This window comes from Dendrobates tinctorius, unplaced genomic scaffold (genome assembly GCF_039654945.1).
Source record: "Dendrobates tinctorius isolate UK_male_01 unplaced genomic scaffold, ASM3965494v1 ptg000261l, whole genome shotgun sequence".
Classification (NCBI taxonomy): Eukaryota; Metazoa; Chordata; class Amphibia; order Anura; family Dendrobatidae; genus Dendrobates; species Dendrobates tinctorius.
The window spans coordinates 227,501-251,738 of NW_027361928.1; the positions used below are offsets into that span (position 1 = coordinate 227,501).

The window sequence follows — 24,238 nt, forward strand, 5'->3', positions numbered from 1 at the left end:
TCCACATCTGTGATCCCTACAGGAGCAGAGAGAAAATGTCACACAGCCGAGATACACAAAACATCCTCCAGTCACCTCCAGAGCTGCAGTCACTATTCTGCTGTTACATCGTGTCTTATCCTTCAGTCACCTTCAGAGCTGCAGTCACTATTCTGCTGTTACATCATGTCTTATCCTCCAGAGCTGCAGTCACTATTCTGCTGTTACATCATGTCTTATCCTCCAGTCACCTCCAGAGCTGCAGTGACTATTCTGCTGTTACACCTTTTCTTATCCTCCAGAGCTGCGGTCACAATTCTGCTGTTACACCTTTTCTTATCCTCCAGAGCTGCGGTCACAATTCTGCTGTTACACCTTTTCTTATCCTCCAGAGCTGCGGTCACAATTCTGCTGTTACACCTTTTCTTATCCTCCAGAGCTGCAGTCACTATTCTGCTGTTACACCTTTTCTTATCCTCCAGAGCTGCGGTCACTATTCTGCTGTTACATCATGTCTTATCCTCCAGAGCTGCAGTCACTATTCTGCTGTTACATCATGTCTTATCCTCCAGTCACCTTCAGAGCTGCAGTCACTATTCTGCTGTTACATCATGTCTTATCCTCCAGAGCTGCAGTCACTATTCTGCTGTTACATCATGTCTTATCCTCCAGTCACCTCCAGAGCTGCAGTCACTATTCTGCTGTTACACCTTTTCTTATCCTCCAGAGCTGCGGTCACAATTCTGCTGTTACACCTTTTCTTATCCTCCAGAGCTGCGGTCACAATTCTGGTGTTACACCTTTTCTTATCCTCCAGAGCTGCAGTCACTATTCTGCTGTTACACCTTTTCTTATCCTCCAGAGCTGCAGTCACTATTCTGCTGTTACATCATGTCTTATCCTCCAGTCACCTCCAGAGCTGCGGTCACTATTCTGCTGTTACATCTTGTCTTATCCTCCAGAGCTGCAGTCACTATTCTGCTTTTACATCATGTCTTATCCTCCAGTCACCTCCAGAGCTGCAGTCACTATTCTGCTGTTACATCTTGTCTTATCCTCCAGAGCTGCAGTCACTATTCTGCTGTTACATCAAGTCTTATCCTCAAGTCACCTCCAGAGCTGCGGTCACTATTCTGCTGTTACATTTTGACTTATCCTCCAGAGCTGCAGTCACTATTCTGCTGTTACATCTGGTCTTATCCTCCAGAGCTGCAGTCACTATTCTGCTGTTACATCATGTCTTATCCTCCAGAGCTGCAGTCACTATTCTGCTGTTACATCATGTCTTATCCTCCAGTCACCTCCAGAGCTGCGGTCACTATTCTGCTGTTACATCTTGTCTTATCCTCCAGAGCTGCGGTCACTATTCTGCTGTTACATCTTGTCTTATCCTCCAGAGCTGCAGTCACTATTCTGCTGTTACATCATGTCTTATCCTCCAGTCACCTCCAGAGCTGCGGTCACTATTCTGCTGTTACATCATGTCTTATCATCCAGTCACCTCCAGAGCTGCGGTCACTATTCTGCTGTTACATCTTGTCTTATCCTCCAGAGCTGCAGTCACTATTCTGCTGTTACATCTTGTCTTATGCTCCAGAGCTGCACTCACTATTCTGCTGTTACATCATGTCTTATCCTCCAGTCACCTCCAGAGCTGCGGTCACTATTCTGCTGTTACATCTTGTCTTATCCTCCAGAGCTGCAGTCACTATTCTGCTGTTACATCTTGTCTTATCCTCCAGTCACCTTCAGAGCTGCAGTCACTATTCTGCTGTTACATCATGTCTTATCCTCCAGTCACCTCCAGAGCTGCGGTCACTATTCTGCTGTTACATCATGTCTTATCCTCCAGTCACCTCCAGAGCTGCACTCACTATTGTGCAGTTACATCTTGTCTTATCCTCCAGAGCTGCGGTCACTATTCTGCTGTTACATCATGTCTTCTCCTCCAGTCACCTCCAGAGCTGCGGTCACTATTCTGCTGTTACATCATGTCTTATCCTCCAGTCACCTCCAGAGCTGCGGTCACTATTGTGCAGTTACATCTTGTCTTATCCTCCAGAGCTGCGGTCACTATTCTGCTGTTACATCATGTCTTCTCCTCCAGTCACCTCCAGAGCTGCGGTCACTATTCTACTGTTACATCTTGTCTTCTCCTCCAGAGCTGCAGTCACTATTCTGCTGTTACACTTTTTCTTATCCTCCAGAGCTGCAGTCACTATTCTGCTGTTACATTGGTGTCTTATCCTCCAGAGCTGCAGTCACTATTCTGCTGTTACATTGGTGTCTTCTCCTCCAGAGCTGCAGTCACTATTCTGCTGTTACATCTTGTCTTCTCCTCCAGAGCTGCAGTCACTATTCTGCTGTTACACTTTTTCTTCTCCTCCAGAGCTGCGGTCACTATTCTGCGTCTCCCGCCATGGCGCTTACTGTTCAGGGACTTGACGGCGCAGTGCTGCTCTCCTCCATCCTCATCTCTGTATGTTCCATGGTAAACGCTCCCAAAATGACCTGAGGGCCAAAAAATGGAAGTGAGCGGACGGCCGAGCGCTGGACATTACTCCCCCGCGATCGGTGCTGTGGGACATTCCCTCTTAAGGGGTCACCTGACAGCAGGAGTAGGTCAGGGGTGGAGCTTACGTGCCCCCACTGGCCCCTCAGGGGTGGGCTCTCGCACTTCGCGGACTGACCTTTTCCGATGATCCGCTCGCGGTGCGTGGTCAGGCGGCTCTCGGGGATCAGGACGTCCTTCACTTCCTCCAGCAACTCCGGCCTCAGGTTATCTAGTAGACTGGTGAGGAGGATGGGCATGGATCCGGCCCCGATGCTGCCGCCGGAGTACAGGCCACCGCGGTACGACGCTCCCCCGGAACTGCTGCTCGGAATATCTGCAGAGGGAGGGCACAGTTCACACCACATGTCTGTGCCCTGCGTGTGCGGAGCCGCCGTTTCCCAGGGATGTCATGCACCGAACACTTACAAGATGCCCTGTAGTCACCGGGAGGGAAGACGCTCGGAGAGACGGCGAGGTCACGGTTATGGGCCAGGAGCTCCAGGTGCTCGGCAACTGCAAAGACAGAAGAGCTGGTGAAATGGACGCCCGTGCAGAGGACGCCCGTGCAGAGGACGCCCGTGCAGAGGACGCTCGTGTAGAGGACGCCCGTGCAGAGGACGCTCGTGTAGAGGACGCCCGTGCAGAGGACGCTCGTGTAGAGGACGCCCGTGCAGAGGACGCCCGTGCAGAGGACGCCCGTGCAGAGGACGCCCGTGCAGAGGACGCTCGTGCAGTGCACGCTCGTGCAGAGGACGCCCGTGCAGTGCACGCTCGTGCAGAGGACGCCCGTGCAGTGCACGCTCGTGCAGAGGACGCCCGTGCAGTGCACGCTCGTGCAGAGGACGCCCGTGCAGTGCACGCTCGTGCAGAGGACGCCCGTGCAGTGCACGCTCGTGCAGAGGACGCCCGTGCAGTGCACGCTCGTGCAGAGGACGCCCGTGCAGTGCACGCTCGTGCAGAGGACGCCCGTGCAGTGCACGCTCGTGCAGAGGACGCCCGTGCAGTGCACGCTCGTGCAGAGGACGCCCGTGCAGTGCACGCTCGTGCAGAGGACGCCCGTGCAGTGCACGCTCGTGCAGAGGACGCCCGTGCAGTGCACGCTCGTGCAGAGGACGCCCGTGCAGTGCACGCTCGTGCAGAGGACGCCCGTGCAGTGCACGCTCGTGCAGAGGACGCCCGTGCAGAGGACGCCCGTGCAGAGGACACTCATGCTCATCTGACCTTTCTTCTTTCCTCTCCTTCTTTGTTTTAGTAAAAGGAAAATTAAAACTGCAACAACCAGAATGGAGGCGACGGTCCCCAGCACGATCCCCAGGAGCGGATCCGGGAGATTAAACACGTGACCCAAATCCACGCAGACACCGTCCACGCACACCTGATGAGAAGGAGGAGGAGGGCATGAGACCAGGGAGCTGTGGGGGCCACGTGATAAACGGGACGGGCGGGGGCCACAGTCACAGAGAGGGGACATTTGAAGGGAGCTTGGCATGTGGACGGTACCTGGACAGCTGCTCCCTTAGAGGGGATGACGGCGTCTCTCGGGATCCTGCAGGTGATCTTGTTGTCCAGCACTTTAGGGTTACAGTCTTTGCCGTCCAGCAACATGGAGACATTGAGGCAGCGGTCCACCCGAGCCAGATCCTGGTGCTGAAAGGAGGGAGACGAGAAGAAGATTGTCAGCTCCTCAGCTCCTGGGTGCAGGAGGATGGGAGGGCAATACAGGCAAAGCCGACCCCCGACCACCGCTGCCACCAGACAACAGAGACCCCCAAAGTTATCTAACAGCCCTTGTACGGAGAAGTCCCAGGCCATCACCCAACCCATCTCTACAACTACACCTCTCCTTCATGTGGTCCCTCCACCGACCCCTCTACAGGACCCCACCCCTGACGTGGCCGCTCTACAGGCCCCCACCACCAACTCCTCTACAGGCCCCACCCCCTGACGTGGCCGCTCTACAGGCCCCACCCCCTGACGTGGCCGCTCTACAGGCGCCCACCCCCTGACGTGGCCGCTCTACAGGCGCCCACCCCCTGACGTGGCCGCTCTACAGGCGCCCACCACCAACTCCTCTACAGGCCCCACCCCCTGACGTGGCCGCTCTACAGGCCCCCACCCCTGACGTAGCCGCTCTACAGGCCCCCACCACCAACTCCTCTACAGGCCCCACCCCCTGACGTGGCCGCTCTACAGGCCCCCACCCCTGACGTAGCCGCTCTACAGGCCCCCACCCCTGACGTGGCCGCTCTACAGGCCCCCACCCCTGACGTGGCCGCTCTACAGGCCCCCCACCCCTGACGTGGCCGCTCTACAGGCCCCCCACCCCTGACGTGGCCGCTCTACAGGCCCCCCACCCCTGACGTGGCCGCTCTATAGGCCCTCACCCCTGATGTGGCCTCTCTACAGGCCCCCACCCCTGATGTGGCCTCTCTACAGGCCCCCACCCCTGATGTGGCCTCTCTACAGGCCCCCACCACCGACTCCTCTACAGGCCCTCACCCCTGATGTGGCCTCTCTACAGGCCCCCACCCCTGACGTGGCCGCTCTACAGGCCCCCACCCCTGACGTGGCCGCTCTACAGGCCCCCACCCCTAACGTGGCCGCTCTACAGGCCCCCACCCCTAACGTGGCCGCTCTACAGGCCCCCACCCCTGACGTGGCCGCTCTACAGGCCCCCACCCCTGATGTGGCCTCACTACAGGCCCCCACCACCGACTCCTCTACAGGCCCTCACCCCTGATGTGGCCTCTCTACAGGCCCCCACCATCGACTCCTCTACAGGCCCCCACCCCTGACGTGGCCGCTCTACAGGCCCCCACCCCTGACGGGGCCGCTCTACAGGCCCCCACCCCTGACGGGGCCGCTCTACAGGCCCCCACCCCTGACGGGGCCGCTCTACAGGCCCCCACCCCTGACGGGGCCGCTCTACAGGCCCCCACCCCTGACGGGGCCGCTCTACAGGCCCCCACCCCTGACGGGGCCGCTCTACAGGCCCCCACCCCTGACGGGGCCGCTCTACAGGCCCCCCACCCCTGACGTGGCCGCTCTACAGACCCCCACCCCTGACGTGGCCGCTCTACAGACCCCCACCACAGACTCACTACAGGCCCCACCCCCCCGAGGTGGATGCTCTACAGGCCCCCACCCCTGACATGGTCGCTCTAGAGGCCCCCCCCCCCCGAGGTGGATGCTCTACAGGCCCACACCAAACACAGCAGCTCTACAGGCCCCCTATCGGTGGTCGCATCTCACGTGGGTACTGATCTCGGTTTCGCCTTTTCTCAGGTACAATCGCTTCTCAGCATTTTCAAACGGGAAGATACTGTAACTCCCTAAGGAGGGGAAGTTCCCGGAGTGGTTGTAGGTGAAGCCGTCCAGCCTCAGACTCAGCCGCCCGGACCGCATCTTATCATCCAACGTGGGGGTCCTGCAGATCACATAGTTGGGGGAGGTGGCGCCTTCGCAGACCTGAAGAGTATAACAGGTTAATTCCACATTTGTATACGCCGTATACAGAAAGGCGCTGTGCACACCATGTAACCCAACCTCCTGGAGCCCCGACACCCACAGATCTGAGGCAGCACTCACCTGCTCCCGGCTCTGGTACAGGACAGTAATATTGGACACAGAATCCAGGTGTGAACCCCGAATGGTCAGCAAGCTGCCCCTGTACGGAGAGAGGGCTGGGAGTAAGCCGGGCACCAGCCGAGACCCCCAGAGCACTCAGGGAGCGGCAGCAGACCGGCAACTGCATGCTGACTGTTTCCAGTAACAACCAGCTCAGGAGCAGAATACAGTAACAGTAATGTATGTACACAGTGACTGCACCAGCAGAATAGTGAGTGCAGCTCTGGAGTATAATACAGGATGTAACTCAGGATCAGTAATGTATGTACACAGTGACTGCACCAGCAGAATAGTGAGTGCAGCTCTGGGGTATAATACAGGATGTAACTCAGGATCAGTAATGTAATGTATTGTACACAGTGACTGCACCAGCAGAATAGTGAGTGCAGCTCTGGAGTATAATACAGGATGTAACTCAGGATCAGTAATGTATGTACACAGTGACTACACCAGCAGAATAGTGAGTGCAGCTCTGGGGTATAATACAGGATGTAACTCAGGATCAGTAATGTAATGTATGTACACAGTGACTGCACCAGCAGAATAGTGAGTGCAGCTCTGGAGTATAATACAGGATGTAACTCAGGATCAGTAATGTAATGTATGTACACAGTGACTGTACCAGCAGAATAGTGAGTGCAGCTCTGGAGTATAATACAGGATGTAACTCAGGATCAGTAATGTATGTACACAGTGACTACACCAGCAGAATAGTGAGTGCAGCTCTGGGGTATAATACAGGATGTAACTCAGGATCAGTAATGTAATGTATGTACACAGTGACTGTACCAGCAGAATAGTGAGTGCAGCTCTGGAGTATAATACAGGATATAACTCAGGATCAGTAATGTATGTACACAGTGACTGCACCAGCAGAATAGTGAGTGCAGCTCTGGGGTATAATACAGGATGTAACTCAGGATCAGTAATGTAATGTATGTACACAGTGACTGTACCAGCAGAATAGTGAGTGCAGCTCTGGAGTATAATACAGGATGTAACTCAGGATCAGTAATGTATGTACACAGTGACTGCACCAGCAGAATAGTGAGTGCAGCTCTGGAGTATAATACAGGATGTAACTCAGGATCAGTAATGTAATGTATGTACACAGTGACAGCACCAGCAGAATAGTGAGTGCAGCTCTGGGGTATAATACAGGAGGTAACTCAGGATCAGTAATGTAATGTATGTACACAGTGACTGCACCAGCAGAATAGTGAGTGCAGCTCTGGGGTATAATACAGGATGTAACTCAGGATCAGTAATGTAATGTATGTACAGTGACTGCACCAGCAGAATAGTGAGTGCAGCTCTGGAGTATAATACAGGAGGTAACTCAGGATCAGTAATGTAATGTGTGTACACAGTGACTGCACCAGCAGAATAGTGAGTGCAGCTCTGGAGTATAATACAGGATGTAACTCAGGATCAGTAATGTAATGTATGTACGGTGACTGCACCAGCAGAATAGTGAGTGCAGCTCTGGAGTATAATACAGGAGGTAACTCAGGATCAGTAATGTAATGTGTGTACACAGTGACTGCACCAGCAGAATAGTGAGTGCAGCTCTGAAGTATAATACAGGATGTAACTCAGGATCAGTAATGTAATGTATGTACAGTGACTGCACCAGCAGAATAGTGAGTGCAGCTCTGGAGTATAATACAGGAGGTAACTCAGGATCAGTAATGTAATGTGTGTACACAGTGACTGCACCAGCAGAATAGTGAGTGCAGCTCTGGAGTATAATACAGGATGTAACTCAGGATCAGTAATGTAATGTATGTACACAGTGACTGCACCAGCAGAATAGTGAGTGCAGCTCTGGGGTATAATACAGGGTTGTAACTCAGGACCAGTAATGTAATGTATGTACACAGTGACTGCACCAGCAGAATAGTGAGTGCAGCTCTGGAGTAAGTATATTTCAAGTCTCACCGTGCCAGGCTGCAGTTGGGTTGGATGCTACTGACTTCAGGATCCGGCTTGTAGGTGAAGGATTGGGGGTGAGGGATCGCAGCATCATCCAACCATAAGGTGATGTTCTTGAGCCCTAGGGAGGAGTGCGATGGGGAGATGCAGCAGATGTCACCATCTGGACATGACCTGTAGGGCAGATAGAGAAGGTGAAATTGAGAGAAAGATGAAAAATTGTCTGTGAAAATGGAAACTCTTCGCCCCTCGTTAGCGTTTCCTTCGGTCTCAGCACCGTGTTAACATGATGGCATCCAGCATCGGGATGAAACATCTAATTTATTTAAAGTGCATTAAAATACAAGGCGCCCGATGAAGACGACGACCACTCCATCATCAGATGGGGCCGAGACCCCTGGAGCTCCAGTCACTCACTGGTTGTAGGTGGGGCAGCCCTGGTCTCCGACATTCACGCGCCGTCTGTCTCCCGCCGTCAGGTTCTGACCCTTCAGAGTGACACGAGTTCCTCCAACTAGAGGTCCGAATGATGGAGACACCGACATCAGCCGCGGCTCCTAAAATAAACATCGTAATAAAAAGCCGTGATCCGGCATGGGGCCCGCAGACCCCTCCGTGCCCACAAACACGCAGACCCCTCCGTGCCCGCAGACCCCTCCGTGCCCACAAACACGCAGACCCCTCCGTGCCCGCAGACCCCTCCGTGCCCGCAGACCCCTCCGTGCCCGCAGACCCCTCCGTGCCCACAAACACGCAGACCCCTCCGTGCCCGCAGACCCCTCCGTGCCCACAAACACGCAGACCCCTCCGTGCCCGCAGACCCCTCCGTGCCCACAAACACGCAGACCCCTCCGTGCCCGCAGACCCATCCGTGCCCACAAACACCCCCCTGTGCCCGCAGACCCCCCTGTGCAATGTCCTCACCACGTAGATGAAGCCGCTGATGGTGGCGCTGCCGTACACGTAGTACGAGACGGCCCTGAGACTCTCATTTATGGTAATGGTGATGTCAGCGGGAGAGGCGGCGTCCAGGGGCCCCACGGGCTCTAACGTGCACACCAGGCTGCACAGAGAAGAAGTGTAGTGAGACCCCGAGAGCCACAGAGTGCGGCCTCCACAGGGAGCAGCGGCCCCCCGCCTCACCTTCTGCTGCTGCTCTGTTGCGCATCCACGGAGCACGGCCGCTGCCCCACCAACACCCGATGTGTCTGTGCTGTGATCGGTGCATTGGGCAGCGCCCCGTACACATCATGGGACTGGAAGTCTCTGCCACAGATAGTGATGGTCGTCTGACCACGTAGAGGAGCGACCCTCGGATAAAACTGCTGAGAAAAAAGACCGTGATAAGCGGAGATCACATGATCAGCGCGGAGGGGGGCTCTGGACGCAGTCACATGATCAGCGCGGAGGGGGGCTCAGGACGCAGTCACATGACCAGCGCGGAGGGGGGCTCAGGACGCAGTCACATGACCAGCGCGGAGGGTGGCTCAGGACGCAGTCACATGATCAGCGCGGAGGGTGGCTCAGGACGCAGTCACATGATCAGCGCGGAGGGGGGCTCAGGACGCAGTCACATGATCAGCGCGGAGGGGGGCTCAGGACGCAGTCACATGATCAGCGCGGAGGGGGGCTCAGGACGCAGTCACATGATCAGCGCGGAGGGGGGCTCAGTACCAGGACGCGTCACATGATCAGCGCGGAGGGGGGCTCAGGAGGCAGTCACATGATCAGCGCGGAGGGGGGCTCAGGACGCAGTCACATGATCAGCGCGGAGGGGGGCTCAGTACCAGGACGCGTCACATGATCAGCGCGGAGGGGGGCTCAGGAGGCAGTCACATGATCAGCGCGGAGGGGGGCTCAGTACCAGGACGCAGTCACATGATATAACAATTATTAGAGGCTGTCGGCCCAACCTCAACACCCCGTTTCTTACGTCAGTGATTATTGGTGGGCAGGTGTCCTGGGTCCATCCTTCTGGACAATCCTCCATTGTGGAGCAGCCATTGTTACACCATCCACAGCCCATGAAGCGCGGGGTGCGCAGGCAGCGGCCGCAGCTGCGGAGGTGGCGACACCCGGGCCCTGTGACATTGACCTTGGTGACCTGCAGAGACAGACAGTGAGACTCCCTCCATGAGACTCTTGGTTCTGGGGTCATTTCCACCCACCTGGTTCCCCGTGGTGAAGAAAAGATGGTCGCCGACGCGGATGATGTCACGTGCCACAGGATGAGCGCTGCTCAGGGAGAAGTTGGACAGGAGCAGCGGGTTGCTGTTCCGCTGCAGGACGACCTGCGAAGGGAGAGGGGAGACATGAGCGACAGGCGGACGTCATGACGGCACTCCGGACTGATGGCGGTGCCCACACCTGCAGCACGCGGCCGTCCCCGGTGCCCAGGTGCCCGATAGTGAGGTGATCCTGGGTGGTGACATACAAGGCAGTGAGCAGGATCCCACTCATACGTCCATTAAACAGATCCACGCGTGTCATGGGTGGAGTCACCAGCGTCGGGACCCCCCAACAACTGAGGTCCGTGTCCGAGGCCTGAACCAAAACAAAACCTAAAGATGTAAGAACAGCAACACCCAACATATCCAACAATTCGCCACTCATTACTGCGCCACTCCCATCATCCTTACGTTCTGGGGGCAGTAGTGGTCATCCTGGTAGTAGCGGAGGCCTCGGGATGGTCTCTCCGTGTCACCGACGCTGCAGCACTTCTTCATCCCCTCCATGATGGACTGGTCTATTAACTTCAGGGGGAAAGCACACAACGCCGACATCTTCACGGGTTCCTCACTGTTTAGCTCGCTCTGTGCAAATGCACCAAAAAGCACGAGGTCCCCGAGGTCCAGGTTCAGCTCGGCTGCCAGGTCCTTCCCCACAACCACAACATGCGCCGCCTGCAGGACATTGAAGCTTCTGGACGCGGATCTGCGGCGTCGCTTCTCCTCCACACGGCAATCTAGGACCAGCTCCCGATAACTGCAAGGATACGAGAAAGATCAGGGCGGGATCGTTAGAAGGGGCGTGCACAGACGCGGGCAGCAGTCGGCGGAGCGAGCGGCTGGCCCAGGGCAGCCGTCGGCGGAGCGAGCGGCTGGCCCAGGGCAGCCGTCGGCAGTGCGAGCGGCCGGCACAGGGAAGCCGTCGGCGGAGCGAGCGGCCGGCCCAGGGAAGCCGTCGGCAGTTTTGGTGCCTCCTCTGCTGCGATTCTTACCTTCTCATGTCCGAATCTTCGGTGCTGAGGCGGACCAGTCGGCTCTGGTAGGATCGGGCCTGGAGACTTTCCGGCTGCACGGTTAAGAAGTAGACGTGCTCTGCGGTGCTGAAGGTGTGGACGTAGCGGATGGGGTAAACATCCAGGAACGAGGGAACGACCGTCAGTGACTGGAAGTTACCAAAAAAACCATCTTCCGATGAGAGGAAACGGCGGATAGATATGGACGTTGTACCGTAATTCTGTGTCACTTTAGAATCCACGGAAGATGCCACGTAGAAGTAGATGGTACCCCTGCCCTGTACCAGGGCGACGGTGGTGCCTAGGGGGCTGGCGATACAATCTGGGCACGACGCAGTGGGTTTATCCTGCGGTCGGAAGAGGCAGGAAGAACTAACGATTTCAGAGTCATTAAACCGATGCAAGTAGCAGAGGCCACGTAACGAGGAGCCACAGCGGAACAGGAAGTTCTCCTCTGGATCCACCAGCAGGACGATGCTGTCCGTGTCCTCGCCCCAGCCCGGGCGGGCACTGCCCATCTCACACCCGGCACACAAGCTGCACACAGAGGAGTCCGTGGGGCCGGTGATTAGCTCCTGTAAGGGGTGAAGGTCGGAGCTGCGGACCACGTGCAGGCGGTTGGAGGTGGTGAGGAACAGCAGAGCGCCAGGATCTTCTTTGGCGGCCACGTTCTGGACGAGGCCCGAAGCAGTGAAGTGCAGCAGGTCGTAGTGGATGTTGGGGTCCAGAGACTGGAAGGGTCCGGCCGGACATTGCCACGTGGAGGCCGAGGAGGCCCAGAAGATAAGGAGGATCCAGCAACGTGTCCACATCATGAGGGTCTAGAGGAGAAGATCCACAGAGGGCCACGCTTACCTCAGAGGGAAAAGGACGGTCACCGAGCGGCCATTGTGGGGAACCTGTGAGAGAAGAAATATCGCTGTAAGAGGGGGGGCCCGGGCCGTCCCGTCATCGCCAGAAGAGGGGGGGCGGGGGGGGGCCCGGCCGTCCTGCCATACCAGAAGAGGGGGGGCCCGGCCGTCCCGCCATCGTCAGAAGAGGGGGGGCGGGGGGGGCCCGGCCGTCCTGCCATACCAGAAGAGGGGGGGCCCGGCCGTCCCGCCATCGTCAGAAGAGGGGGGGCGGGGGGGGCCCGGCCGTCCTGCCATACCAGAAGAGGGGGGGCCCGGCCGTCCCGCCATCGTCAGAAGAGGGGGGGTTACAATACCGGTAACACCTGATATTATGAAGCTGAAGGCTGATAACCCAGGATCTACAGTTCACCCCAGGTGACAGCTCACCTCCTCCCCACTCTGCAGAGCATGTCCACTACTCTCTCCCACAGCTGCAGCTGATGCTGGTTATGCTGTGACTTGTAGTTCCTCGGGCTTGTACTCCCACAGTGGTTACAATCCGGCCCCACACAGCCACCTCAGTGGGTGAGGACACGTAATCTCCGGGTGATCGGTCGCCATGATGTCATCACCATGTTTTAGTGACCCCACTATCACAGGAAACGATGTGGGCGGCTCCGCGAAGAAACCATCACACTGTGGGAGAAGTTTCACAATCCAGGACAAACATAGCTGCAGTAACCCTCACACTGCCAGCCGTGGTGGCAGCACTGCAGAGGAGCCGGAACAGTGTGTCAGCGCAGTCCTCCGATCACAGACATTACCGGACACAGCGGGGGGGGGGGAAACACACCGACCGGACACGGGGGGGGGGGGGGGGGGACGACACCGACCGGACACGGGGGGGGGGGGGAACACCGACCGGACACAGCGGGGGGGGGGGGAACACCGACCGGACACAGCGGGGGGGGGGGGGGGGGGAACACCGACCGGACACAGTGGGGGGGGGGGGGGGGAACACCGACCGGACACAGCGGGGGGGGGGGGGGGGGAACACCGACCGGACACAGCGGGGGGGGGGGAACACCGACCGGACACAGCGGGGGGGGGGAACACCGACCGGACACAGCGGGGGGGGGGGGGGGGGACACCGACCGGACACAGCGGGGGGGGGACACCGACCGGACACAGTGGGGGGGGGGGGGGGGGGGGACACCGACCGGACACAGCGGGGGGGGGGGGGGGGACACACCGACCGGACACAGCGGGGGGAGGACACACCGACCGGACACAGCGGGGGGGGGACACACCGACCGGACACAGCGGGGGGGGGACACACCGACCGGACACAGCGGGGGGGGGGACACACCGACCGGACACAGCGGGGGGGGGGGGACACACCGACCGGACACAGCGGGGGGGGGGGGACACACCGACCGGACACAGCGGGGGGGGGGACACACCGACCGGACACAGCGGGGGGGGGGACACACCGACCGGACACAGCGGGGGGGGGGACACACCGACCGGACACAGCGGGGGGGGGGACACACCGACCGGACACAGCGGGGGGGGGGACACACCGACCGGACACAGTGGGGGGGGGGGGGACACACCGACCGGACACAGCGGGGGGGGGACACACACACCGACCGGACACAGCGGGGGGGGACACCGACCGGACACAGCGGGGGGGGGGGGGGGGACACCGACCGGACACCGCGGGGGGGGGGGGGGGGGGGGACACACCGACCGGACACAGCGGGGGGGGGGGGGGGAACACCGACCGGACACAGCGGGGACACTGGAGGGGTCACAGAAGAGTGAAGCAATGAACAGCAGGATCCCGCACACTCAGGAGCCAGGAATGGCTGACACCAGGGAGCAGCAGCTCTCACCTCTGGATCCGCCGCCACAGAAGCCCGGACACTGCCTGAGGGGCGGGGCCTCACAATCGCTCCGCCCACCCCAGGTGTGATCATGAGATGATCGGAGGCCCCGGAATCACCAGAGTGCGCCCATAACAGCTTCCCCCGGGGACAGCGGCGCCTCACAGCCCGCTGTGCACATTATATACCGGCGGCTTCTCAAGCAGTTTCGGTTTTCAGTCACACTCAGTATCACCGCACCGATCCGTCACCTGCAGCCACTGCCCTTCCTGCATTCCAGAACCTGCCGAGTCCTGCGCCCTCAGGGTGGGGCCGAGCGAAAGTGCACACCCCCCATATTAACCCTGTCATGGCCAGATAATCACTGGCAAAACCGCCCAACCATCACCAGAGATCAGTGGTGACATCACTGAGAATGTCTCCTATCCATCACTAGAGATCAGCAGTGACATCACTGAGAATGCCTCCTATCCATCACCAGAGATCAGAGGTGACATCACTGAGAATGCCTCCTATCCATCACTAGAGATCAGCAGTGACATCACTGAGAATGCCTCCTATCCATCACCAGAGATCAGAGGTGACATCACTGAGAATGCCTCCTATCCATCACTAGAGATCAGCGGTGACATCACTGAGAATGCCTCCTATCCATCACTAGAGATCAGCGGTGACATCACTGAGAATGTCTCCTATCCATCACCAGAGATCAGCGGTGACATCACTGAGAATGTCTCCTATCCATCACCAGAGATCAGCGGTGACATCACTGAGAATGCCTCCTATCCATCACTAGAGATCAGCGGTGACATCACTGAGAATGTCTCCTATCCATCACTAGAGATCAGCGGTGACATCACTGAGAATGCCTCCTATCCATCACTAGAGATCAGCGGTGACATCACTGAGAATGCCTCCTATCCATCACTAGAGATCAGAGGTGACATCACTGAGAATGTCTCCTATCCATCACTAGAGATCAGCGGTGACATCACTGAGAATGCCTCCTATCCATCACCAGAGATCAGAGGTGACATCACTGAGAATGCCTCCTATCCATCACTAGAGATCAGCGGTGACATCACTGAGAATGCCTCCTATCCATCACTAGAGATCAGAGGTGACATCACTGAGAATGTCTCCTATCCATCACTAGAGATCAGCGGTGACATCACTGAGAATGTCTCCTATCCATCACTAGAGATCAGCGGTGACATCACTGAGAATGCCTCCTATCCATCACTAGAGATCAGAGGTGACATCACTGAGAATGTCTCCTATCCATCACTAGAGATCAGCGGTGACATCACTGAGAATGTCTCCTATCCATCACTAGAGATCAGCGGTGACATCACTGAGAATGCCTCCTATCCATCACTAGAGATCAGAGGTGACATCACTGAGAATGCCTCCTATCCATCACTAGAGATCAGCGGTGACATCACTGAGAATGTCTCCTATCCATCACTAGAGATCAGCGGTGACATCACTGGCAAAACCGCCCAACCATCACCAGAGATCAGAGGTGACATCACTGAGAATGCCTCCTATCCATCACTAGAGATCAGAGGTGACATCACTGAGAATGTCTCCTATCCATCACTAGAGATCAGAGGTGACATCACTGAGAATGCCTCCTATCCATCACTAGAGATCAGAGGTGACATCACTGAGAATGTCTCCTATCCATCACTAGAGATCAGCGGTGACATCACTGAGAATGTCTCCTATCCATCACTAGAGATCAGCGGTGACATCACTGGCAAAACCGCCCAACCATCACCAGAGATCAGAGGTGACATCACTGAGAATGCCTCCTATCCATCACTAGAGATCAGAGGTGACATCACTGAGAATGCCTCCTATCCATCACTAGAGATCAGCGGTGACATCACTGAGAATGTCTCCTATCCATCACCAGAGATCAGAGGTGACATCACTGAGAATGTCTCCTATCCATCACCAGAGATCAGAGGTGACATCACTGAGAATGTCTCCTATCCATCACTAGAGATCAGAGGTGACATCACTGAGAATGTCTCCTATCCATCACTAGAGATCAGCGGTGACATCACTGAGAATGTCTCCTATCCATCACTAGAGATCAGAGGTGACATCACTGAGAATGTCTCCTATCCATCACCAGAGATCAGAGGTGACATCACTGAGAATGTCTCCTATCCATCATCAGAGATCAGCGGTGACATCACTGAGAATGTCTCCTATCCATCACCAGAGATCAGAGGTGACATCACTGAGAATGTCTCCTATCCATCACTAGAGATCAGAGGTGACAGCACTGAGAATGCCTCCTATCCATCACTAGAGATCAGCGGTGACATCACTGAGAATGTCTCCTATCCATCACCAGAGATCAGCGGTGACATCACTGGCAAAACCGCCCAACCATCACCAGAGATCAGAGGTGACATCACTGAGAATGCCTCCTATCCATCACTAGAGATCAGCGGTGACATCACTGAGAATGTCTCCTATCCATCACCAGAGATCAGCGGTGACATCACTGAGAATGTCTCCTATCCATCACCAGAGATCAGAGGTGACATCACTGAGAATGTCTCCTATCCATCACTAGAGATCAGAGGTGACATCACTGAGAATGCCTCCTATCCATCACTAGAGATCAGCGGTGACATCACTGAGAATGTCTCCTATCCATCACCAGAGATCAGCGGTGACATCACTGAGAATGTCTCCTATCCATCACTAGAGATCAGCGGTGACATCACTGAGAATGCCTCCTATCCATCACTAGAGATCAGAGGTGACATCACTGAGAATGTCTCCTATCCATCACTAGAGATCAGCGGTGACATCACTGAGAATGCCTCCTATCCATCACTAGAGATCAGAGGTGACATCACTGAGAATGTCTCCTATCCATCACCAGAGATCAGAGGTGACATCACTGAGAATGCCTCCTATCCATCACTAGAGATCAGCGGTGACATCACTGAGAATGTCTCCTATCCATCACTAGAGATCAGAGGTGACATCACTGAGAATGTCTCCTATCCATCACTAGAGATCAGAGGTGACATCACTGAGAATGTCTCCTATCCATCACCAGAGATCAGCGGTGACATCACTGAGAATGCCTCCTATCCATCACTAGAGATCAGAGGTGACATCACTGAGAATGTCTCCTATCCATCACTAGAGATCAGAGGTGACATCACTGAGAATGTCTCCTATCCATCACCAGAGATCAGCGGTGACATCACTGAGAATGTCTCCTATCCATCACCAGAGATCAGAGGTGACATCACTGAGAATGCCTCCTATCCATCACTAGAGATCAGCGGTGACATCACTGAGAATGCCTCCTATCCATCACCAGAGATCAGCGGTGACATCACTGAGAATGCCTCCTATCCATCACTAGAGATCAGCGGTGACATCACTGAGAATGCCTCCTATCCATCACCAGAGATCAGCGGTGACATCACTGAGAATGCCTCCTATCCATCACCAGAGATCAGCGGTGACATCACTGAGAATGTCTCCTATCCATCACCAGAGATCAGCGGTGACATCACTGAGAATGCCTCCTATCCATCACCAGAGATCAGCGGTGACATCACTGAGAATGCCTCCTATCCATCACTAGAGATCAGCGGTGACATCACTGAGAATGCCTCCTATCCATCACCAGAGATCAGCGGTGACATCACTGAGAATGCCTCCTATCCATCACCAGAGATCAGCGGTGACATCACTGAGAATGTCTCCTATCCATCACCAGAGATCAGCGGTGACATCACTGAGAATGCCTCCTATCCATCACTAGAGATCAGCGGTGACATCACTGAGAATGCCTCCTATCCATCACCAGAGATCAGAGGTGACATCACTGAGAATGTCTCCTATCCATCACTAGAGATCAGCGGTGACATCACTGAGAATGCCTCCTATCCATCACCAGAGATCAGAGGTGACATCACTGAGAATGCCTCCTATCCATCACTAGAGATCAGCGGTGACATCACTGAGAATGCCTCCTATCCATCACTAGAGATCAGAGGTGACATCACTGAGAATGTCTCCTATCCATCACCAGAGATCAGAGGTGACATCACTGAGAATGCCTCCTATCCATCACTAGAGATCAGCGGTGACATCACTGAGAATGCCTCCTATCCATCACCAGAGATCAGCGGTGACATCACTGAGAATGCCTCCTATCCATCACCAGAGATCAGCGGTGACATCACTGAGAATGTCTCCTATCCATCACTAGAGATCAGCGGTGACATCACTGAGAATGCCTCCTATCCATCACTAGAGATCAGCGGTGACATCACTGAGAATGTCTCCTATCCATCACTAGAGATCAGCGGTGACATCACTGAGAATGCCTCCTATCCATCACCAGAGATCAGAGGTGACATCACTGAGAATGTCTCCTATCCATCACTAGAGATCAGCGGTGACATCACTGAGAATGTCTCCTATCCATCACTAGAGATCAGCGGTGACATCACTGAGAATGCCTCCTATCCATCACCAGAGATCAGAGGTGACATCACTGAGAATGTCTCCTATCCATCACTAGAGATCAGCGGTGACATCACTGAGAATGCCTCCTATCCATCACCAGAGATCAGAGGTGACATCACTGAGAATGCCTCCTATCCATCACTAGAGATCAGCGGTGACATCACTGAGAATGCCTCCTATCCATCACTAGAGATCAGAGGTGACATCACTGAGAATGTCTCCTATCCATCACTAGAGATCAGCGGTGACATCACTGAGAATGTCTCCTATCCATCACTAGAGATCAGCGGTGACATCACTGAGAATGCCTCCTATCCATCACTAGAGATCAGAGGTGACATCACTGAGAATGTCTCCTATCCATCACTAGAGATCAGCGGTGACATCACTGAGAATGTCTCCTATCCATCACTAGAGATCAGCGGTGACATCACTGAGAATGCCTCCTATCCATCACTAGAGATCAGAGGTGACATCACTGAGAATGCCTCCTATCCATCACTAGAGATCAGCGGTGACATCACTGAGAATGTCTCCTATCCATCACTAGAGATCAGCGGTGACATCACTGGCAAAACCGCCCAACCATCACCAGAGATCAGAGGTGACATCACTGAGAATGCCTCCTATCCATCACTAGAGATCAGAGGTGACATCACTGAGAATGTCTCCTATCCATCACTAGAGATCAGAGGTGACATCACTGAGAATGCCTCCTATCCATCACTAGAGATCAGAGGTGACATCACTGAGAATGTCTCCTATCCATCACTAGAGATCAGCGGTGACATCACTGAGAATGTCTCCTATCCATCACTAGAGATCAGCGGTGACATCACTGGCAAAACCGCCCAACCATCACCAGAGATCAGAGGTGACATCACTGAGAATGCCTCCTATCCATCACTAGAGATCAGAGGTGACATCACTGAGAATGCCTCCTATCCATCACTAGAGATCAGCGGTGACATCACTGAGAATGTCTCCTATCCATCACCAGAGATCAGAGGTGACATCACTGAGAATGTCTCCTATCCATCACCAGAGATCAGAGGTGACATCACTGAGAATGTCTCCTATCCATCACTAGAGATCAGAGGTGACATCACTGAGAATGTCTCCTATCCATCACTAGAGATCAGCGGTGACATCACTGAGAATGTCTCCTATCCATCACTAGAGATCAGAGGTGACATCACTGAGAATGTCTCCTATCCATCACCAGAGATCAGAGGTGACATCACTGAGAATGTCTCCTATCCATCATCAGAGATCAGCGGTGACATCACTGAGAATGTCTCCTATCCATCACCAGAGATCAGAGGTGACATCACTGAGAATGTCTCCTATCCATCACTAGAGATCAGAGGTGACAGCACTGAGAATGCCTCCTATCCATCACTAGAGATCAGCGGTGACATCACTGAGAATGTCTCCTATCCATCACCAGAGATCAGCGGTGACATCACTGGCAAAACCGCCCAACCATCACCAGAGATCAGAGGTGACATCACTGAGAATGCCTCCTATCCATCACTAGAGATCAGCGGTGACATCACTGAGAATGTCTCCTATCCATCACCAGAGATCAGCGGTGACATCACTGAGAATGTCTCCTATCCATCACCAGAGATCAGAGGTGACATCACTGAGAATGTCTCCTATCCATCACTAGAGATCAGAGGTGACATCACTGAGAATGCCTCCTATCCATCACTAGAGATCAGCGGTGACATCACTGAGAATGTCTCCTATCCATCACCAGAGATCAGCGGTGACATCACTGAGAATGTCTCCTATCCATCACTAGAGATCAGCGGTGACATCACTGAGAATGCCTCCTATCCATCACTAGAGATCAGAGGTGACATCACTGAGAATGTCTCCTATCCATCACTAGAGATCAGCGGTGACATCACTGAGAATGCCTCCTATCCATCACTAGAGATCAGAGGTGACATCACTGAGAATGTCTCCTATCCATCACCAGAGATCAGAGGTGACATCACTGAGAATGCCTCCTATCCATCACTAGAGATCAGCGGTGACATCACTGAGAATGTCTCCTATCCATCACTAGAGATCAGAGGTGACATCACTGAGAATGTCTCCTATCCATCACTAGAGATCAGAGGTGACATCACTGAGAATGTCTCCTATCCATCACCAGAGATCAGCGGTGACATCACTGAGAATGCCTCCTATCCATCACTAGAGATCAGAGGTGACATCACTGAGAATGTCTCCTATCCATCACTAGAGATCAGAGGTGACATCACTGAGAATGTCTCCTATCCATCACCAGAGATCAGCGGTGACATCACTGAGAATGTCTCCTATCCATCACCAGAGATCAGAGGTGACATCACTGAGAATGCCTCCTATCCATCACTAGAGATCAGCGGTGACATCACTGAGAATGCCTCCTATCCATCACCAGAGATCAGCGGTGACATCACTGAGAATGCCTCCTATCCATCACTAGAGATCAGCGGTGACATCACTGAGAATGCCTCCTATCCATCACCAGAGATCAGCGGTGACATCACTGAGAATGCCTCCTATCCATCACCAGAGATCAGCGGTGACATCACTGAGAATGTCTCCTATCCATCACCAGAGATCAGCGGTGACATCACTGAGAATGCCTCCTATCCATCACTAGAGATCAGCGGTGACATCACTGAGAATGCCTCCTATCCATCACTAGAGATCAGAGGTGACATCACTGAGAATGTCTCCTATCCATCACTATAGATCAGAGGTGACATCACTGAGAATGTCTCCTATCCATCACCAGAGATCAGCGGTGACATCACTGAGAATGTCTCCTATCCATCACCAGAGATCAGAGGTGACATCACTGAGAATGCCTCCTATCCATCACTAGAGATCAGCGGTGACATCACTGAGAATGTCTCCTATCCATCACCAGAGATCAGCGGTGACATCACTGGCAAAACCGCCCAACCATCACCAGAGATCAGAGGTGACATCACTGAGAATGCCTCCTATCCATCACTAGAGATCAGCGGTGACATCACTGAGAATGTCTCCTATCCATCACCAGAGATCAGCGGTGACATCACTGAGAATGTCTGCTATACATCACTAGAGATCAGAGGTCACATCACTGAGAATGCCTCCTATCCATCACTAGAGATCAGAGGTGACATCACTGAGAATGTCTCCTATCCATCACTAGAGATCAGCGGTGACATCACTGAGAATGCCTCCTATCCATCACTAGAGATCAGAGGTGACATCACTGAGAATGTCTCCTATCCATCACCAGAGATCAGCGGTGACATCACTGAGAATGTCTCCTATCCATCACTAGAGATCAGAGGTGACATCACTGAGAATGTCTCCTATCCATCACCAGAGATCAGAGGTGACATCACTGAGAATGCCTCCTATCCATCACTAGAGATCAGCGGTGACATCACTGAGAATGTCTCCTATCCATCACTAGAGATCAGAGGTGACATCACTGAGAATGTCTCCTATCCATCACCAGAGATCAGCGGTGACATCACTGAGAATGCCTCCTATCCATCACTAGAGATCAGAGGTGACATCACTGAGAATGTCTCCTATCCATCACTAGAGATCAGAGGTGACATCACTGAGAATGCCTCCTATCCATCACTAGAGATCAGAGGTGACATCACTGAGAATGTCTCCTATCCATCACCAGAGATCAGCGGTGACATCACTGAGAATGTCTCCTATCCATCACCAGAGATCAGAGGTGACATCACTGAGAATGCCTCCTATCCATCACTAGAGATCAGCGGTGACATCACTGAGAATGCCTCCTATCCATCACCAGAGATCAGCGGTGACATCACTGAGAATGCCTCCTATCCATCACTAGAGATCAGCGGTGACATCACTGAGAATGCCTCCTATCCATCACCAGAGATCAGCGGTGACATCACTGAGAATGCCTCCTATCCATCACCAGAGATCAGCGGTGACATCACTGAGAATGTCTCCTATCCATCACCAGAGATCAGCGGTGACATCACTGAGAATGCCTCCTATCCATCACTAGAGATCAGCGGTGACATCACTGAGAATGCCTCCTATCCATCACTAGAGATCAGAGGTGACATCACTGAGAATGTCTCCTATCCATCACTATAGATCAGAGGTGACATCACTGAGAATGTCTCCTATCCATCACCAGAGATCAGCGGTGACATCACTGAGAATGTCTCCTATCCATCACCAGAGATCAGAGGTGACATCACTGAGAATGCCTCCTATCCATCACTAGAGATCAGCGGTGACATCACTGAGAATGTCTCCTATCCATCACCAGAGATCAGCGGTGACATCACTGGCAAAACCGCCCAACCATCACCAGAGATCAGAGGTGACATCACTGAGAATGCCTCCTATCCATCACTAGAGATCAGCGGTGACATCACTGAGAATGTCTCCTATCCATCACCAGAGATCAGCGGTGACATCACTGAGAATGTCTGCTATACATCACTAGAGATCAGAGGTCACATCACTGAGAATGCCTCCTATCCATCACTAGAGATCAGAGGTGACATCACTGAGAATGTCTCCTATCCATCACTAGAGATCAGCGGTGACATCACTGAGAATGCCTCCTATCCATCACTAGAGATCAGAGGTGACATCACTGAGAATGTCTCCTATCCATCACCAGAGATCAGCGGTGACATCACTGAGAATGTCTCCTATCCATCACTAGAGATCAGAGGTGACATCACTGAGAATGTCTGCTATCCATCACTAGAGATCAGAGGTGACATCACTGAGAATGTCTCCTATCCATCACTAGAGATCAGAGGTGACATCACTGAGAATGTCTCCTATCCATCACTAGAGATCAGAGGTGACATCACTGAGAATGTCTCCTATCCATCACTAGAGATCAGAGGTGACGTCACTGAGAATGTCTCCTATCCATCACTAGAGATCAGAGGTGACATCACTGAGAATGTCTCCTATCCATCACTAGAGATCAGAGGTGACATCACTGAGAATGTCTCCTATCCATCACTAGAGATCAGAGGTGACATCACTGAGAATGTCTCCTATCCATCACTAGAGATCAGAGGTGACATCACTGAGAATGCCTCCTATCCATCACTAGAGATCAGAGGTGACATCACTGAGAATGTCTCCTATCCATCACTAGAGATCAGAGGTGACATCACTGAGAATGCCTCCTATCCATCACTAGAGATCAGAGGTGACATCACTGAGAATGTCTCCTATCCATCACTAGAGATCAGAGGTGACATCACTGAGAATGTCTCCTATCCATCACTAGAGATCAGAGGTGACATCACTGAGAATGTCTCCTATCCATCACTAGAGATCAGAGGTGACATCACTGAGAATGCCTCCTATCCATCACTAGAGATCAGAGGTGACATCACTGAGAATGTCTCCTATCCATCACTAGAGATCAGAGGTGACATCACTGAGAATGTCTCCTATCCATCACTAGAGATCAGCGGTGACATCACTGAGAATGCCTCCTATCCATCACCAGAGATCAGAGGTGACATCACTGAGAATGTCTCCTATCCATCACTAGAGATCAGAGGTGACATCACTGAGAATGCCTTCTATCCATCACTAGAGATCAGAGGTGACATCACTGAGA

The 24,238-nt window shown here is 53.9% G+C and overlaps 1 protein-coding gene across 6 annotated transcripts in view; it reads right to left on the minus strand.

Annotated features, from left to right (window-relative positions):
* The window catches only part of MST1R (macrophage stimulating 1 receptor), a 51,355-nt gene that overhangs the window by 12,515 nt on the left and 14,602 nt on the right, over positions 1–24,238 (minus strand). For 2 of the 6 annotated variants that reach the window (XM_073558859.1, XM_073558858.1), the window contains 17 exons: positions 11,316–12,235; positions 10,735–11,080; positions 10,463–10,639; positions 10,264–10,386; positions 10,029–10,199; positions 9,239–9,420; positions 9,020–9,158; positions 8,513–8,652; positions 8,102–8,269; positions 6,122–6,200; positions 5,786–6,001; positions 4,034–4,180; positions 3,755–3,908; positions 2,960–3,046; positions 2,670–2,867; positions 2,410–2,490; positions 1–16 (listed from right to left, as the gene is read on the minus strand). The exon at positions 1–16 is cut by the window's left edge and continues 166 nt beyond it. In XM_073558859.1, the coding sequence (XP_073414960.1) occupies positions 1–16; positions 2,410–2,490; positions 2,670–2,867; positions 2,960–3,046; positions 3,755–3,908; positions 4,034–4,180; positions 5,786–6,001; positions 6,122–6,200; positions 8,102–8,269; positions 8,513–8,652; positions 9,020–9,158; positions 9,239–9,420; positions 10,029–10,199; positions 10,264–10,386; positions 10,463–10,639; positions 10,735–11,080; positions 11,316–12,151 (3,260 nt within the window). In that variant the 5' untranslated portion in view covers positions 12,152–12,235. Of the gene's footprint in view, positions 17–2,409; positions 2,491–2,669; positions 2,868–2,959; positions 3,047–3,754; positions 3,909–4,033; positions 4,181–5,785; positions 6,002–6,121; positions 6,201–8,101; positions 8,270–8,512; positions 8,653–9,019; positions 9,159–9,238; positions 9,421–10,028; positions 10,200–10,263; positions 10,387–10,462; positions 10,640–10,734; positions 11,081–11,315; positions 12,236–12,616; positions 12,887–14,067; positions 14,221–14,246; positions 14,347–24,238 lie in introns of those variants that run through there. The other 4 variants (XM_073558861.1, XM_073558860.1, XM_073558862.1 and 1 more) reach the window with 4 other exon arrangements.